The 19,788-nt window shown below is 33.0% G+C and overlaps 3 protein-coding genes across 4 annotated transcripts in view; all 3 read right to left on the bottom strand.

The window, feature by feature from the left end:
• The window catches only part of LOC144554163 (eukaryotic translation initiation factor 2 subunit beta-like), a 28,563-nt gene extending 22,454 nt beyond the window's left edge, over window positions 1-6,109 (bottom strand). For both annotated transcript variants that reach the window (XM_078302431.1, XM_078302433.1), the window contains exon 1: window positions 6,020-6,109. In XM_078302431.1, coding sequence (XP_078158557.1) covers window positions 6,020-6,049 — 30 coding nt within the window. In that variant the 5' untranslated portion in view covers window positions 6,050-6,109. The remainder of the gene's footprint in view (window positions 1-6,019) is intronic.
• The window catches only part of LOC144554161 (uncharacterized), a 62,310-nt gene that overhangs the window by 7,987 nt on the left and 34,535 nt on the right, over window positions 1-19,788 (bottom strand). The gene's annotated exons all lie outside the window — the stretch shown is intronic.
• On the bottom strand, window positions 1,705-6,160 carry LOC144554165 (eukaryotic translation initiation factor 2 subunit beta-like). Its single transcript, XM_078302434.1, has 9 exons — window positions 6,020-6,160; window positions 5,755-5,857; window positions 5,385-5,440; window positions 5,162-5,201; window positions 4,682-4,761; window positions 4,320-4,465; window positions 3,927-4,069; window positions 3,125-3,210; window positions 1,705-2,069 (listed from the first exon to the last, which is right to left on the bottom strand). The coding sequence occupies exons 1-9, from the start codon at window positions 6,047-6,049 to the stop codon at window positions 1,998-2,000; spliced, it is 756 nt and encodes a 251-aa protein (XP_078158560.1). The 5' UTR covers window positions 6,050-6,160; the 3' UTR covers window positions 1,705-1,997.

Here is a 19,788-nt window from a genome sequence, read left to right as displayed (position 1 = left end):
GAAAATAAGAAGAACCCTAACTAAGCTGGTTATATAGGAAGTTATCATTAGGATCGGTTGTTTATAAAGAACCGATCCTAATAGTATCAGGATCGGTTTTTATAAAAAAACCGATCCTGATACTAATTTTTTTGAAAAAAAATAGTATCAGGATCGGTTTTTTATTATAAAAAACCGATCCTGATACAATTTTTTTTTCAAAATTGGTTCTGCAAAAAAAAAAAAAAAAAAAAAATCAGGGTCGGTTTTTTATAAAAAACCGATCCTAATAGTATCAGGATCGGTTTTTTATAAAAAACCGACCCTGATTTTTATTTATTTTTTTTTTTTTGCAGAACCAATTTTGAAAAAAAAAATTGTATCAGGATCGGTTTTATTGCTAAAAACCGATCCTGGTAGTATCTGGATCGGTTTTTAGCAATAAAACCGATCCAGATAGTTTTTTTCTTTTATTTGGAAAATCTTTTCATATGGTTATGTTTAAATAAATATAAAAAATTACATATTAGAAATATAAGTTAATTATTTAATTTTCAAATTCTACTTAAATAATATTAAACAGCAGATAGGTACTATTTGACATTGATATTTCATTAATGTAATTTTGATGAAAATTAATGTAATTTATATTATTAAAATTTATGTGATAATATAATTAATTATTTGACATTGATATTTCATTTTGAAGTCATTTTGACTATTGAATTATTTTATACAATCATGCATGATGCATCAATGACTTGTGCTATATAATAATATACATAGGACTTGAACCCTTGTTGTGTGGGGTTGTGAAGGAACGAATACGAACATTAGCATTTGATCGATCGGAACCGTTAAAAATGAAAGAATGTCATATTAATTTCACCATTATAAAATTTGATACAATTCGGGATTCATTTACTAGTTCATCAAAGCAAAACAATATAGAAACATCGCACGGCCGTAAATAGTTTACGTTGGATCTTAATATTATTTAAGTAGAATTTGAAAATTAAATAAAATTTCTATTAAATAATTAACTTATATTTCTAATATGTAATTTTTTATATTTATTTAAACATAACCATATGAAAAGATTTTCCAAATAAAAGAAAAAAACTATCTGGATCGGTTTTATTGCTACAAACCGATCCAGATACTATCAGGATCGGTTTTTTTATAAAACCGATCCTGATAGTATCGGGATCAGTTGTTATAAAAAACCGATGCTAATAGTATAACTATTAGGATCGGTTGTTTAGAACAACTGATCCTGATACTATTAGGATCGGTTTTTCTAAACAACCGATCCTAATAGTTAAACTATTAGGATCGGTTTTTTAGAACAACGGATCCTGATAGTTCACAAATTAGGATCGGTTGACTAAAAAACCCGATCTAACTAGTTTTTAGGATCGGTTTTGTTCAGAAAACCGATCCAGATAGGTATTAGTATCGGTTGTTTCATATAACCGATCCAGATAGGCCGATCCTGATTCATGTTTTTCCACTAGTGATCACAACATTATTTTTGGAACAATATGTCTTCCACTGGAATTTACTGGTAGTATTAGATCCAATCATGGATTCTAAAGTAATTAAGAGACGAAAAAACAAATAAGAAAGAAAAACAAACCAAAAATAAAAAAAATAAACAAAAAAGGTTCCGTGGGTAAAGAAAGTACCATGAGAAAACTATGCCAATTCCCAAAATCAATCAGAAAGTTATAATGTCTTAATTAACATATACTGTATCCTATCTGGTAACATTCACATGAGCACTTATACAAGCTTCTATACAATACTATATTACTATACCTATAGAATTACATACAACATACAAGTTTACTAAATTTATTATACTATTTACAATATATTGATTTTCCCTAACAAAGAGTTCAACACAATGGCAACGACACAAGTAACAAAATTATAATCAATCCCAAACAAAACCCCGATTTCACACTTAGAAAAACACAGGTACTTTACAAGTTCGGATAGTTGGATAACTGTTACTAATTTTTGCGGGGCCCGACACGTGCAACAAATCCAGCCTTGATTGGCATGACAGTACGAGAAGAACCACACTGCACATATCAAAAGGAAACAAAAGTTGTATGAATAAATAAACAAGCAAGCAACAAGAAGAAGTAAATGGTTGAAAAGGTAAACAATAAAGGTTATCAAATAATAAAGAGAGAAACTATATAAGCACAGGAGGATTCAGGTTTCATAAAACTTTTGGGTGTGTTTGCCTCATCTTCTTTGCATTAATCATTCAAATTCAATTACAACGAAACTTGTGCAAAATGAACTCAAAATATGTTAATATTACATAAGCATATCCCTTGCGATTTGCGAGAACAACATGAGAACAATAGTTTCGATGAACCATCTTGTTTGTATTTAAGATTTTGATATTAATGCAAAAGAGGGGATGGAGCAACTTGCAACATCCAAAAGTCGTAGCACAAAAAATAGCAATGCATTTTACAAACAATAGAAAAAATAGACTATGCATCCAAGATATGAAATTAAACATCACATAATAGAAAATTTACACAGTAGTTCTAATGACAAACTAACACTAATGCAATCTAGCATTTCTACACATGCAGTATTTAGTATTTACTTCCTCAGAAATTGGAACTATTATCATTACTTGCTCATCACTGGCCTCCATCCATATAGACAAAATTCAAACATCCAATCCACTTGTGCTATGAATCCATATCTCTATTTTCAAAATTCAAATATCCAATCCGATCCAATAAACATGATCTCCATATGAAAATATACTTGGAGACCAAATTTTACATTTTTTATAATTCTTTTACTAATTTTTTTATATAGGTAAAAATCACTTGATCTAAAAGTTCTGGATCATTTGAAAGTAGTGATTTTATACCTACAAAAAAAAGTAATTTTTTTCTAAAAAATGTAAAATTTGGTCCGTAAATACATTTTCATATGAAGATTATGTTTAATGGTTCGGATTGACTGTTTAAACTTTAAAAATAGAGATATGAATTCATAGCACATGTCAATCCATAATAAGCATACTACCATAGTCTCACTCAAATTAAATATTTAAGAAAAGAACATATATATATGGTTCTAACTCAAGAAACTGGAATTTTACCTGCTCACAGCGCACGAAGAACAATCGGTTTTCCTTGGAAAGGATTGTGTCAAGGCTTTTGCAGCCATTGCATATTACATATTCAGCTGCCACAATTAGAAGGACAAATAATTATAATATGAGGAAGGAAAAATGGAATAAAATCAAAATTACTTTGAACTCAGCTGCCTACTGAATTGAGGAGACAATTCTGCAATTTATAATTTATGCAATTGAGCAGTCGATCAACTGAACTCCCTTTCTCAAAAAAAAAAAAAAAAAAGCTGAACTCCCAACAATTTCAACAGTAAAAGGAAAAGATGTATATGTTACACCTTCGAATGCTTGAGTACACAACAGTCACCAGTCTTCTCTAGAATTAATAAATTCACATATAATTTCCTTTTATTAAGCAAAACTGCAAATTTTAACTAGCAATAAACATTGCAAGCTTCTTGCATTTGCAAATAACATATACTTGAGATATTTTGCAGCTAATGCTGAACCTTTGCATTATGGCGGAGGAAAAGGTGATTTGGTATCTTTCACTAAATATTGTGAAAGCAGCCTCTGAAATTAACAAACTTTTGTTCATTTTTCCTATCATAAAATCAAACTAAAATCAAGAAAGCTGATTATGATGAATCCAATATTATTAGTAAATAATCAATTTGATTCAGTTGATATGAAAAATGCATGAGACCATCATTACATTAATGCAAAGGGGTATAACTGACTGGTATATCACTGTGCCAACACCAGAAAGTTACTGCATTAAATATTATATTAAGCTGCAGATTGAACTTAGTGAAGTTAAACTTACTTCTGTATTTGCGGAGGATACTCCTGAAATTTTTTGAGGGGAAACGACCCTTGACAACAAGCCTCTGCTGTCCATCAAGGGAACCACTTGTTCCCAATTCAGTAAGTAAAAATGCCATGACATGCTCTGGTTGTCTATGCATCCTGCATTCACATGCAAAAGATAAAAAGCCTTAGTATCATATCTTACAGAGTACCAATAAACAAATTTCCTACCCATTCTAAATTAAAAGTTGGAATCCTAATTATCAGTGGAATGAGGTATTAACTTTGAAAAGACATTTCACATATATCTAGGTGCAAAAGAAATAACTTTGAAAATGATTCTTCATATGCAGAAAGAAAAAATATAACACAAAATGTTGTAACTAATAAGAGAGAACAAGGGACTTGCATCATGCAATGGTCCATAAAATTCACAAAAGCACTCCTTTTGGTACCCTCTCTGAGGACCTTCGGCCAGAGCATGAAAGTCCTATGCCGGTCTCCAGCCATATCTGGATTGTTCTCTCTCAGTTTGTTAAAAACTCTACCTAAGAGCTGTTTAATTTAAGTCACAAAGAAAGAACAAACACACATGCATGTCAACTTTATTTTGGTTATAAAGAATAAAATCAATTCATGTAGTTCGATCTACTTTGCATGTAACAAGATGGTAATACAATATTCTCTTTCAAGAGTTAATTTCAAAATAAAGGTTATTATAGAGATTTATATATGGTAAACAACCGAAAAGGTATAAATACCTCGTCATACCTCGTCATAAGTATAGTCCCGATCAGATTCCTCCCAAGGATAGGAGGGGCCTCCTAGCAAAATTCCTTCTCCTTCCTCATCTTTTCCAAATTCATTTTCAAAGGAATTAACACAATTAACTATTGCATATTAAATTTTAAGATAATATACATTCCCATTTTGGTCAAATGCATGAAAACGTCTACCAGTACAGTTAACAACTACAATAAAATGTTTGCACATACTTTACAATAATGATCAGTACATCACCCCCTTTAATGGATTTTTTTTCAGTTTTGTCCTTAAAATTTTTATTTGTATAAAAAATTATACTATTTGCCTCTCCCTCATAAAGTAAATTTGCAGAACACTTATCTATCCATCCCCTTATCTCAATTTTCCTGTTCCGCCCCTGTCTGGATGCCAAGAGATCGACAACTGAAACATCTTTTTAGTTCCTTAACTAGCTAGTAAATTCGGAAATCAACATAACGGACTAACTTAAGTTTTCTTCTTCGTCATTAATGAAAGTCGTGTCAACCTGAAATATCAAATTAAAACAAATTTGATTCTACCCTTTACAATAAAGAAAGGTAAACATAGCTCAAGATTTAATACCAAGCAAGAAAGCACATGCAGCAGTACAGTCTCAGTACCAGTGCATCGCTCTGGTATGAAAATAACCCAGTAATAGTATTAGTTGAAAAATTATAAATGTTTCTACCTGTTTCTTCTTCTTCTTTTTCATCCCAAAAAAGGTTACTTCAGCTCCATCTCCGGCTGTTGCACAGATCAAACAAAAAGAAGAAGAAATAAACCATCACTTTACAAATTGTACATACTAAGTTGAAGGGAAAACTTTTGCATACAGTATAAAAATACCACATATTACATATAATCATCCAAAAAGATACTCAAATTTAAGTTAGAAAGCATGATTAGTTTTGGCAATTTCAAAAGGAAGGAGCAAACAAGGATATACTCCATAAATTGCAAAGGGTATATGAGACATTTTGTGATTTTGGCATGAAAAAATAATGCTGTCCTGTCCTAATAAAAAAAATCTAAAATAAAATAAAATCATATATATGTACCAGGCAGTTCTTCAGATTTCTCAGCAGGTTTCTCGGCCTCTTCGGTTGTGTCTTGGATCACCACTTTTTTTTTCTTCTTCTTTGTTGGGTCAAAAGGTACAAGCTTTATACAAAAATAAGATAAACAACTTAGGTACCATACCAGTGGTATCACTGTCTCACTGTAAGGCGAAATTATTAACCAAAAGTCAATGAAATATGGGATGATTTATTGATTCGGATTGAATCAAACAAAAGATGGAGGTAGAAATTTGTGAAATCTCACCTCATGAACCTCTTCTTCTTTATTCTCCATGATTACCAGCTCACAGAATTTTTGGGAGAGAATAATGCACTGTGTATTATTCTCCCTTTGCTTTGACCTTTTGAAAAGTAACCAAAGAACTTTTTTTTTTTAAAAAACAATTATCTCCCTTTGCTTTTTCTATGAGAATAAGATTTATAAAATTTTCAGTGGTGTCGCTGATATTATAAAATTTTCTTGTAAAATTTGATATTGTTACCTCTCGTTTTCTTTCTTTGAACATATCACCCTTGTTTTTCTCACTTCATATGTATAATGTTACAGAATTTTTATTATTATTTCAAATTCGGGAAAAAGAAGGTAAACCTGAAAAAGAAATTAGATGATATGTGGCGATCTTTTGTGAGTCGAAGTGTTTATTTTTCTGTAAATATAGTTTTTCAGTTAAAATTTGAATAAATTGAAACAAACTAAATTAAACAAAGGGTAACTGTTTAGGAAAAGTACCAAATAATCTTGTATTTGTATAAATTTCTAACGTTGTATCAATAATATTTTGATAAAAAAAATGTTTATAAAGTTTTTAACTCCACCTATATTTTCAAAATATAATCAGTTCCAAACATGACAAAAGAAAGAGAAAAAAATTGAGCTTATTATTGTAAGCTGTGTCTTGACAACATAATGTTATAAGATAAATTGATTACTTGTTTATAAATTTCTATGCAATGGTTTGAGAATTAATATTCATTCTCTCTAATGTAAAGAGGAAAGTTTTTTTTTAACTATTAAATAAACACTGATTTTGTATCTATTTTAAAAATTAGTAAATTGATTTTAAAAAAATATAAAATTTGGTGACGCTAGCATATTCTAAAACTCTACTCCACGTGTACAGGTTTTGTTTGGTTTAGCAAGATATTGAACAATTTAGGAAGAAAATCAAGACAAGAAGAGATAAATCACAAGAGATAATATAAGAAACATTCATATATTATAAAAGGCTTAAAGAAGAAGATGACATACCATATCTTCTTATAATACATCGATCCATCATATAATAAATAATATAGAAAAACTAAAAATTCAACTTAGAAACTAACCACACATAATGACTATCTTTTGGAAACTCTAACATAATTAAAATGACATGAAAAATATAAATAGTCAAACCTAGAAAATAGTGATATAATAAAGTTTCATGGAAAACACAACATAATTTAATATTGCAATTATTCATCATAGAAAATGATGAACTAGTGGGACCCGTGGGACCCCCTTCTTGGGATTTAACATTAATACATAATTACAAAAATTAACATTGAAAATCAATATTTTGGAGATCAAATTTTACATTATTTGGAAATTGTTTTGTAACGTTCTAAACTTGATTATAAGAAATATATATATATGAGAGTCTATTTGCAAAACATGTTTTTTTTAATTTAGATATAAAGGAATTTAAATCAATAAATTTATATGTATATATATATGTTATTATAAAATTGTAAATATAAATTTGACATATATAGATATATGTACATTGAATTTAGAAAGAATGAAATGCATATGTAAATATATAAATTGATATATTTAAAATATATATATATATATATTATAAATGTTATATATATGTTATATATTGAATTTAAAAGGATTTGAATGCATTAAAAGTTTATACGAGGCTATATATGCAAAAGATAAACCCTTATGTAATAAATGAAAGATTGAAGGACCAAATTGCAAAAGTACCAAAATCATGTCATAATCATCTCCTTGTACCGGTTGGTACCATTGGTACCGTGAGAAAGAAAGAGAGGCGAGAGTGAGGCGCAAGAGAGGAAGAGAGAAAGGGAGAGAGTGAAATTCGCGCTATCGATCGAACGGTTTGTAGATTCGAGATCTAGACGAAACCCTCTACGCAATTAAGCAATCAATTTGGTATAAATCTCTATCTCTCAATTTCTATTCAAAACTCTAGTTTCGATTTGATTTGGATTTATTTCGTTTAAAGTTTGAATTCGAATTTTGACTTGTTATTAGATATATTCAAGTCCATTTACTTGACTCATTGAGTTTAAATTTGTGAATTGAGATTTAGGGTTTTGGAAATAGGGTTTTGGTTTTGAGAACTTAATTGGGGGTTTTGAGATTCTGAAATGTTGGGATTTGTTGATATATTTAGATTGAAACCCGATTGATTGTTTAATCGAATTACTAACTTGTATCGATCAAATTATGACGTAAATAGATAAAAAGGTTGAATTGTTATGAACCTATATGAATAGTGTAATGAACATGGTATAAGTTACCAAGTATAGTAGTATGCATGATCGGGAAAATGCGAGAATTAACTGAACCTAAACCGGGCCTCGATCGAACAGATTAAAAACCAAAGAAAATGAATTCTGCAAAAGAATTTCGGGCCGCAATAAGGGGGCCTGCGGGCCGCAAGCAAGTCAGGGTACTTAGCCAAATAACCAGATTTTGAACTGTGTGTGTTACGGGCCGTAACAGAATGGGTTGCGGGCCGCAAGAGAGGCGTGATTCCCGAGATGGTCACTGGACCTGAAGCAGGTCAAACCATTGCGGGCCGCAACAGGACCTTTACGGGCCGCAACCAACCCTGTACTTAGCCAATTCTGTTGATCTGACCTGTGACTGCTGCGGGCCGCAAAGGCTTGGGCTACGGGCCGCAAGTACAGTGTAGATGTGTTATAAATGGTGTATTCTAAGCCGAATCAAAGGAACATCGAACCGTAATTATACGAATGTTAATTATATAGTAATTATAGCTGATTAAACCCTAATTGTACATATTCTAAATAGAATCTATAAGGCAACCGAGTACGGGATCGCACGAGACGTCTGAGACATAAGGTTGGTATACGAGCAGCATATTCAGGTGCGGGGTTTCTGGACTTGTCTGATATTTTATTTTCAGAATTAAATTATTGTTTCGTTTGACATGTTGAATATTTATTGATTGCATTATGTGAATTGTGCATCGCATAGCATAGCCCAATCTGATTGAAACTGAATTCTGAAACGTGAATGACTTGCATACTGGTATGGTTTATAATTGTGTCGATCTATTATGATCTGATCTTAGATAGATAGTCACCGGAATTGGAAAAAGGAAAGAATGGTATGGGTCACCAAAGAGTGACGAATTTGCAAAACCTGGCGCGCAGGTTTTGGTAGGACTCTAAAGCTTTAGTTTACCTAGGCTGCCGTAAGCCCTCAACCGGTTGAGGCAGGGGCAAATGTGATGATTTGTGGATTGTATGAATATGGTGACTAGTGTGAACGTCTAAAGCATTATCCGGCGTGATATGCATTTGAATGATCTATTGAGATTACGTTCTAAAGGAATTGATTGAATTTTCTGAATATGACTTGTAACCAGAAACTTAGGAAACGGTTAAGCCAAGCACTACAGATGGGTGTCAACATTAGGGTGGTAATTGGGGGTCCATCTGTAGGTGTCTGGAACCCTACAGGTGTCGACGGGAACGAAGGGTCCAGTTGGATGGTACATCTGTAGTTGCTACCAGACGTAATTAAAAGAATTAAGCCCTATATGTTCTTTAACTTGAGATTCGATTTAATAATTCCTCTGTTGTGATTTCATTTGATTAACTGCTGTCAGGTATATGCATTTAGCTTTATATACTGTATATATATATGCACTGTGTTGAATGTGATTTCTTTTTGAAAATAAAACTTGATTCCAAGTCCAGGGATCCGTTGTGGCAAATTATCGCACTGAGAATTTATTCTCATGCCCGTTGGGTTATTCTTTTTCAGGTTCTGGTGCAGCCGGGAGCGGTGAGACTCGTCAGTCCTAGGCCCTCGGTATTTGTCTCTCTTTACCAGTGACTTGTATTATATGTATGATACTTGTCGAGTATGGTGATGGGATTGTGAGAACCTTTATATATTTTGTGTGTTTTGTGATATGTTGTTGTTATGATATGATACTTATGTATATATGTATATATACTTATGGTTGTGATATTACTTTCATATATATAGTATGTTCAGGTATGTGATGTGATATATGTTTATTTGTGTGCATTTAAATATTCTAGGTTGTGTAGATGTGTGGAATTGAATGTTTGAAATGGGTAAATTTGGGGTATGGGATAAATGAATCGTAATTACCTTGTAGGCATACGGGAAACCGTATGTTTACGGCAGGGACCCTGTCGCATTTTGTACAGGATGGCTACGGGGTGTGACAGTTTACTATTTCTTTGAAATTTTTGAAATTCAGTGTTATTCATGATTATATAAAAAAATATTACATTATTTTGGTTAAAACTTTGGTGTGTTGAAGGAGTGCGTTTATATATGGAGATAGTTATCAAAATATAAAAATGAAAAAGAAAAAGGCAAAAAGATGAAAAAGAAAAGGACAACCAATAATGCAGTTTACTGATAGCTCACCTAAAATGTTACACGTGACAAGCTCAAAATGTGAAACATCAAACAAAGTAAGTACAAATGATCCACAGATCAGAGACCACTAAAAATAGAGCAGCAAAACATCAGTTCTGATACAAACACAATACCCATTCGCCACATGAATTGTACAACTGAAAATTATGTAGGTTAATGAAGAAAAGTAACAAATTATTGTTCTCATTGTTTTTTTCAAATTTTTGTGGGAAACACAGAAACAGTGATACTACAGAATTTTTTTTTTTCACAATTTCTTTGAATTTCATTTCAGCACTCAGCAAAGGAGCTCTTAGTATATATACAAAACAGAGATAAAGACCACTAAAAATTATATCTACAAATTTAAGAAAATTTTCATTTGAGCTATCATTTTTGTGTTACATTTTTTCTCCAAAAACATTAAATTATTGCTTAATCATAGAAAAACATATTAAAGCGAACATATAAACAAAAAAAACATTATTAATTTCCTTATCTTTTTTTATTCTGAGTCTTCCCTAATTTCCTAGTCATGTGGGAAATAAAAGATACCAAAAAAATTCGAATAATTTGTTTTCTTCTTATAATTAAAATGCTTGTGTTATGGACAACAACAAGGTTGAATGTGAATGTCAGAAGCCTCAACTGACCGGCATACCATGTTCTCATTTCATGGCGGTTGTCCGCGAAATGAGATATGATGAAAATTTATATGTCAACCCCTTGTACCGTATGTCAATAGTGTTAAAAACATGGAGCGGACATTGGGAACAGAAAGGCAACCAATGTGAATGGCCTGCATATAATGGCCCAAAAATTAAACCTGATTCGAATCTGATCAAGAAAGGACGGAGACGGCATGACCGCATACCGATGGAAATGGACAAAATGCGTGGTCGGAGACTCGGACACCAGCCTCATCGTGAGACAATTGATCGGAATGCTGCAGGTATAACTGATCAATCAATTATAAATACTTGTTTTAACTAAATTCACAAATTAATACATGGTCTACACTACATGTAGAGGAGGTAGCAAGACAGGCGCAAGCAGCGGCAGAGCAACCGGCAAGAGGAAGTACAATTGTTTGGCGCACCCTCGGACAACATTTCAGTCTGCGTTGTAGAAATTAACTTGTGTGTTATTTTATTTTTATGTGTTGAGAACTATTTTATTCTGTAATTTTTTAATGTTGCTGATTATGAAATTGTAGACGATCAAGATGGACAGCAACAATCGAGAAAAGACCGAGGAAAATAAAAACAAATGCCAATTCACTGGAAGACATAAAAATGACTGTCTGAGATGTGTGCACATAAAATAATATTTTCAAGTTGAAATATCTGATGATGATTTTTCGTAGATAAAAAAGCCTGGCTAGCACGTCCTCTGGGAGAGATAAAAAAGTCTGGCTAGCATTGTTATTAAGTATGTTGTTAAATTAAGTTTAGCATTGTTATTAAGTACGTTATTAAGTACGTCATTTGTATGTGTTGCGAACTATTTTATTCTGTATGTGTTGCGAACTATTTTATTCTGTATGTGTTGCGAACTATTTTGTTATGTATGTGTTGAGAACTATTTTATTTGTATGTGCTAAGAATATTTTTTTTTGTATGTGTTGGGAACTATTTTAGTTTAGTTTGTATTTGATAATTATGTTGTTAAATTTATGCATTTTTAATTCTAATACATTTATTATTGTTATTCTATTTATTTTTCGAGTGTTATTTTTTAAGCATGTAGTCGGTTTCGATGGAATTGTTGAAAGACAGAAGGAAATAAAAATAATTAAAACCGACATAGATAAAATAGACATAGATACAACTAAAATAGATGAATTATACAGACATAGATAAAAGATAAGAAAATAGATCAAAGGCCGGGCATGTGACCGGGATAATCTGCATACGTGAAGCGCCGTGTCGCACGGCGGCGCCTATGACCCCTTCCTAGTTCTTCTTCTGGGCTTCTCTCGCCTGCGCTACCATCAGATGGACGTGAATGGGATGCGGATGCCCCTGCGTCACTAGTATCGATAGATGGACATGAATGAGATGTGGATGCCCCTGCGTCACCAGTATCGAAAGGTGGCCCTTCAAATAACCAACTAGTCCTCGGATGCTCACGCCACAAATTCTCCATAGATACTCGTTGTGCAATCTCGATTTCCTCCTGCTCCTGCAAATCCAGCAAATCTTCCATGGTGCCTGTGCCTATTCCCTGTCTCTGATAATCCTCCCAAGACGGATTGCGTCCACTCTGATCCTGATTCACCTGCAATTCATACACAACTTTAATTCCTAAAAAAATAATTGTAATTCATAAAAAAATACTTGTTCAAAACGAAAAACATACCTGTCCGAGATCAGCGTTCCGATGTAGGCTGTAACTCGGCCCATGCGTCTGCAAAAGGCTGTCCGGATTCCAAGCTTGCGTCCCCGGATCCTGAGATACCTATAATTAGAATTTAGTTTGATAAGTTGTGGTTTACAAACAATTTTTTTAAGTAAAATTACAAATTACCTGTCCGGGGTCTGTGACTGGATGTGGTGGATTTACCGGTGCAAATGCTCCTGATAGGATGTACTTTCTCCATTCAGTGTCGTCGTATAGCCAACCCTTAATAGGATCTGGGCCTTCGAATCTAGGCGGATCTGGATATGGATATGCCCCAATAGGAGTAGGCTCGTCCGATGGGACCGCTTCCCAGTTTTCCGGTACCCCTGCCTCATCCATCATTTGCCGCGCACGTGGGCCGTAACCTGTATTACAGCAGAGACGCCAGCCTGTCCTCATTAGTTTTTTACCAATCTTTCGCCACCCCTTGGTGAAGAACATCTTGACGCCGTGCGCCAACTCTCCAATCCCAGTCAATGCCTGTACACAAACAGTTTCAATTTTAGCAATTATGAGTCTTAAATAACTGAATCAACGAGGATAACAAATAAAAATATTTACAGTTCGAGTGACAAGTGGTCCGCTGGGAATGTATCCACTCGGCCCATGCTCTGCTCTGGGGAGCCAATTCACACGATCCATTCCTTCCACGTGCTGACTAAACAGATAGACAGATGCCATACATCTCTTCTGGTACCACTTGCGATAACGCGGAAGGTCGTTTTGGTCAAACGAGCGACCTTCTCTGATTACTTGCGCCTCGTATGCAGTAGCCAACTGAACATATTCCACATGTCTTGTGGCCCAGGACTCGTTCTTCTTTGAGCCCAACATCAACCTGTTGATAATTTTATAAGAACTTAACAAAGGTAAGTAACATAAATAAGGAAAATGACGGTGAGTAAACCTTACTTGTGCAACTCAACATGCGTGTGCCTATTCAGTGGTTCTGGCACCGGAATCTCTTGAAACAATCCGAATTGGCGCATGCAGCGATCCGGATAGGTATGCTCAACGATCCAATAAAATATTAGTGGACCAAGATACAAGTAGTAGGGCTGATAAATTTATCAAGAATGTGAGTTATAATTTATAAATACGGTAACATATAACTAAATAAATAAATAGATTGAAACATACCCTTCCCTGCTGGGTCACTGTCGGAAGCTTGTTGTAGACCCTCCCGTACGGCTCCCAATTCACATGATCCTCCGTCAAACTCTGAAACTGGCCCCGCGGGATACGTGCACCCTGGGTCTTGAAGTGGGAGGATGACACGTATTTGTGCGGACAACACCATTTGTACGCAAAAGATGCGTATGTATCAAGCGATGGAGCACCCCAAGTAGGTTCCCAGTTTTTAGTTTGAGGCTCAGGCCGGAGAACTGGAAAGCGGGTCCACGACCAGTGCTGCAGAAGCATCACTGGATCATACATAGATCCTCTCCCGGGCTCGGTAGCGACACATAGATGCCGATACAGATATGCAAGAACTGCTCCACCCCAATTGTACTGTACCGGCGTGTCCAAATCCACAATTAGATCGAGATACCACAACGGTATCCCGTCCCCGCCACTGTCTGGGTACAAACTGGACGACATCAGGTCCAAGATATATGCACGGACATACCTAGCAAAATTCAAGACAAGGTGAGTACATTATTGATAGGCTAAAGAACGAATAAATTGATATATATATATATATATATATATATATACTTACCACTTCAGCGTCTGCTCGTCGCGTTCTACCGGTAGCTTCTCAAATCGTTCACGAAACTTAGATTTCAGGAAAGTCAACTCCATGCTTCTTTCATTTCTCTCAGACCCCCGTTTTTTCAAAAGATCACTCTGCTCATGCTCTTTGATTCCTAACAATTCGAAGAGCCTGCCTTTTGCATTCCTCCCGTCTGTACTCCCCGTCACTGGGACTCCCGTAATGGACAAACCCCATAAACAGCTCACGTCCTCCAAAGTAACTGTAATTTATCAAATAAAAAATATAAATTTCTTCATTTGAATTGTCAGTAAATTATCACAAAGAACAAATTTATTTGAAATAGTTTCGAAGTTAATACCTGTCATCTCTCCGAAGGGAAGATGAAAGGTGTGTGTCTCAGGACGCCACCGCTCCACAAGTCCGTGTATCAGCGCCGCATCGATTTTTTTGTGAGGCATGACTGCGATCTGGTATAAACCCAATCGAATCAAGAATGGCGCGTATGCAACGTGGTACGCGGTCATGCAATGGTAGTGCTTCACGTTTATAACCTCCTTTTTCTACATTACCGAAAATAAAAATTAGAAATTAAAACAAGATGATATTTCTGAACAAGTCAGAAAAAAAGAAATAAGTAATTGCTTACCTCCTCAGAAGCCTGACACACCCTGTGACTGCTATGCGGTATCCACAACAGATCACTAAAAGTATCCTGCGCCATAGGTACTTCATCATTGATTTCGTCTGCCATGCTACAAAATTAATTCAAAGTTAATTCATTATTTTCAAAAATTTTAAACTAATCTAAACCGTTTTGGATGTTTCTAGTTATTTCTAAACCAATTTAGATTACCTAAATTTTCTAAACTATTTTACACTATTTTAAAATTTTCTAAATTATTCTAGACCGTTTTTGAACTTTTCTAAATTATTATCGACTATTTTGGAACTTTCTAAATTATTCAATTTAATTTTTGGATATAAATAAAAAAATCGGAAGGAGATGTAATAGTTTTTTTTTTTTAAATTCTCTGGGAAATTCATTACTTTGTATATAAATTAATATCTTTGATTGCTGTATGATTACTGGTTCTACTAATTAATAAATTAATGTATCGTTTTGTCACTTCGACCTTTAATTAGCAATAGTATATTTAATTTGGACTAATGAATAAAGCTAAATTAATTGAACGCGTTATGTCAAATTAGTGGACCATTTAAATTAGATAGGTGCTGTTATATGCAACATCTGATGATAATTTCTAATTATTTCTCCATGAAGTAATACATGAAATTTTTAGGAAAAGAACCAAAAAATTAAAATATTAGCACTTACAAAATTATTTTGTAAAGGACAAAATTATTAATTTCTATTTATATGGAATAAGGCTTATTGAGCATTTTCCTAATTAAACCAGTCCCTGGTAGATTGTACACTGTAATTTTAAAAAATTATTTCTTATGAATCACAATTATAGTGCTTTAGAAGATCAAGATCTCATAAAAAAAATTTCTTAGACCAATGACCTAGCTAGCTAGGTGATAAGATTACAGAATATTATAGTATCTCTAATCAGATCTTCAGAGATCTTTAGGAAAAGAATGAAATATATATTAAAAATGAATTTTGTACTTTATATAAAGATAAATAATATATAATTGCGAATTGTTACAAAACAGACCCTCTAAATTTAATACCAACAAATTTAATTCCGATATTTTTATTTATATCCAAAAATTAAATTGAATTTTAAAAATTCACCGAACCGGCTGTCAAATTTTAAATTTACCCAAACCGGTTAACCGTTAATATTCCAAACAATATTCCAAATAATATTCAAAATAAAAATTCCAAATAAATTTCAAATAATATTCCAAATAATTATTAGAATAGTTTCAATTTCACTTTTCGGTACAGAGACATGCATTTTTGTTATTTTCAAATAATATTTCAAATAAATATTTGAAATATATTCCAAATAATTTTCCAAACAATCTTAAACAATATTCCAAATAATCTTAAACAATATTCGAAATAATTTCAAACAATCTAAACAATATTCCAAATAATTCTAAACAATCTCAAGAATCTAAACAATATTCCAAATAATTCTAAACAATCTAAACAATCCAAACAATATTCCATGATTCTAAACAATCTAATCAATATCATAAACTATTCTAATTAATATCATAAACTATTTTAATATTAAAAAAAAAAAAAAAAAAACCTGATTTCTCTCTGGCCTCCTCTTCTCTTTTTCCCGCACCAAATGGCAAAACTCAACTACAAATTCGGAAATTTCAGCAGCATAAGCCACGGGTCTACAGTGCATATGCCACGTGTCGACACCCTATCGCATGACCCCCACGCGTTAAAAAAAAAAAAAAAAAGGCGGTCCGGTTAACGGTTCACCGAACCGTTCTCATATGCCACATGTCGACACCCCATCGCATGACCCCCACGCGTTTAAAAAAAAAAAAAAAAAAAAGGCGGTCCGGTTAACGGTTCACCGAACCATTCTTTCCGCTACACAGTTAACCGAACCAAGGAATCCGGTTCACGGCTAACCGAACCCACTAAAACCGGTTAACCGTTAACCGGACCGAAACCAAATTTCCGGTTAACGGTTAACCGGAATATTTCAAACGGTCCGGTTAACCGTTAACCGGAAATTTGGTCCGGTTAACGGTTAAACGGTTTGGGTAGATTTAAAATTTGACAGCCGGTTCCGTTAATTTTTAAAATTCAATTTAATTTTTGGATATAAATAAAAAAATCGGGCATTCTAGCATATTCCGTGATATATGTTATGTTATTTTTATGTATTAATTATATAATTGTTGAGGTGGGTCCAGAACTATCGACATGTCTCATCCTATTATTTTATCAAGAATGAAAAAGAAAAAGGAAACATGGAAATAGTACCAACAAATCAGTAATGCAGTTCGCAGGTGGGCCCAACAATAATTCATTTTATCTATACATTTTTTGCCCCAAAAAAAATTAAAATACATTGCAGGATTAAAGAGTTCATATTAACAAAAATGCACTATTTAATGGATACTTCAAGGCAGGCAATTAACATTTCAGTTGTTTTGGATGAATATGTAGAGGAGACCGATTTTTGTATTAATACTCTAAAAAATAAAAAATATTAAATATGCACTCCAATTTTTTTTTAAAATCTGCCCTGACCGCTCAAACGTGGGGCGGCCAGGTTTTTCTACTAAACTGCTCCGTGTTAAAGCGGTCAATTTTTTTTTTGACCAAACCGCCCCTGGACGGAGCAGTCAGCTACAGTTATTATTATTTTTATTTTATTTTATAGAGATATCTTAATATTTTCCTCTATTGTGGGTCCGCCTTGTATGTCAATTTGTTGTGCCAAGAAAACCGAGAGCAAATGACTCAAAAGCTTTAATTAGTTGATGGTGGTCGATTTCTTGTACCAACTCTGACTATTATTCAAATTAGTCCCTTCTTTTTCATCATTAGTTGCTGTTGGATCAGGCAACCTGAGGAGGATTGCACGGGATTCTTTTAATTATATTAATTTGTGTCAAAACATATCAGATTGTCGAGTCCAAACTCAAAATTTTAGTTACTTTAGTGGATCCTAATTAGTATATGCCGGCATGGGTATTGTTTTAGTTAATTTCTGAATTGTACGATTATAATTCGGACCAATCCAGCCCACGCCTATAATGCATTGGACCCTTTAATATTAGTGCAGATCTCAATTGGACGGTCCGGATCTTAACTCAAAATTTGAGTTACCGCATTGGATAATTTGTGATGATAAATATATTGATGTTGTTTGGACTCAGATGAAAAATCACTTTTAATTTCAAGCCTGAGCTGATATTCGTTGCATAGTAATCATATGAAATATCATGAAAATATCGTTTAGATAAAGAGACAAAAGCATGATAAAGAGCTTATGGGTGATATATAAAATTTTTTGCTTCTAAAAAGTATTGTATAACACTAAATCAACTGATTTTGTCACTAAAATTTTGCACCTTAATTATCTCAAAGTATAAGTATGCAAATAAATTGACGATACTTTTACAAGTTGATTCACTTGCATATAGAAAATAACCAGGGGCGGAACATAATACTCTTCAGGGGTGCTAAGCCACCCTTTCAAATTTTTTTTTTTTTAATCAAGTATATAGAAGTTTAAGCAAATGTTATTTTTTGTAGATAGCAGCCCACCCTATAATTACAAACTTACAGGGTCTAAAAATAAAATTTAAGGAGCAAATTCTGTCTTTTTTATTTCCCACTTGCAATCTTGACTCCTAGATTTGCGTACCATTAATATTAAAAAATAGACAACTTTTTGACTTTTTTGCTAGAATTTGGATAGTTTACCGTATGGAGAAAATGAAAAAAGAAAATGTCATTGAATGCTTAAAAGAAAGAAATCCCATAGCAATTGAGCATCTCTTTGACTCTTCTAGCTCAGCACAAAAAAAAAAAAAACACAAATTAATCAATTTTTGAAGAGGGCGGGCGAGCGAAATCCAATAGCATATGAAGAAATTCAGAAAACAAAAACAAAGTTAAAGAAGAGCTGCCAAATTTAATTTTAATTGAGGTTTGTATTTTGTTGATGCTAGTTATTTATTGCATCTTTTTATGAATTCAAATAGTGAAAGATTTTGCGTTATATATTTTTTTAATTGATGTTTAGCCCCCCTATATTCAAATCCCAGTTCCGCTCCTGAAAATAACTTGCTATTTAAATTAATGATATCCATTTTTATTCATAACTATTAACTAACTAAGAGATCGGAGGGAACTAATTTTTTTGATGAACTTAGAGAAATAAAAGTGATTTCAATTTTACACTTTATCTTTGGTCGATCGGAACTCCTAGCAAATGGAGATCAAATGTGATAATTCAATTAGCAATTTTGATAAATGAATTATTTTGAGTAACAAAACAATTAAATTATCTCGGTTATTTTATTTGCATATTCATGACAGTGGTTGTTGCTTTGATTTAATAAATAATTAAAGAAATAATGTAATTAAAACAAGTACTGTTTGCTATTGGAAAAATAAATCGTAACCTCTAAAAAAATGTTAGCATTAATTTATATTAAATCAAAATTTTGAATTAATTTGTTTGAGAAAATTTTGAAATTTAATATTATTTTTTGAAAGGGTTCAATGCCTCTATTATTTTCATTTTTCATTATGTCTTTACTT

Source organism: Carex rostrata, chromosome 5 (assembly GCF_964058835.1).
Source record: "Carex rostrata chromosome 5, lpCarRost1.2, whole genome shotgun sequence".
Lineage (NCBI taxonomy): Eukaryota > Viridiplantae > Streptophyta > Magnoliopsida > Poales > Cyperaceae > Carex > Carex rostrata.
This window is presented reverse-complemented; position numbering and strand designations above follow the sequence as displayed.

What these genes read in the sequence shown, in the direction of transcription:
- LOC144554165 (XM_078302434.1), bottom strand. Translation starts at nt 6,049, where the DNA reads ATGGAGAATAAAGAAGAAGAGGTTCATGAG. An exon ending in AAGAAGAAGAGGTTCATGAG is followed by an intron (nt 5,858 to 6,019) that starts GTGAGATTTCAC and finishes TTTTGTATAAAG; the next exon opens with CTTGTACCTTTTGACCCAAC. An exon ending in TCTTCGTGCGCTGTGAGCAG is followed by an intron (nt 2,070 to 3,124) that starts GTAAAATTCCAG and finishes TGATATGTGCAG; the next exon opens with TGTGGTTCTTCTCGTACTGT.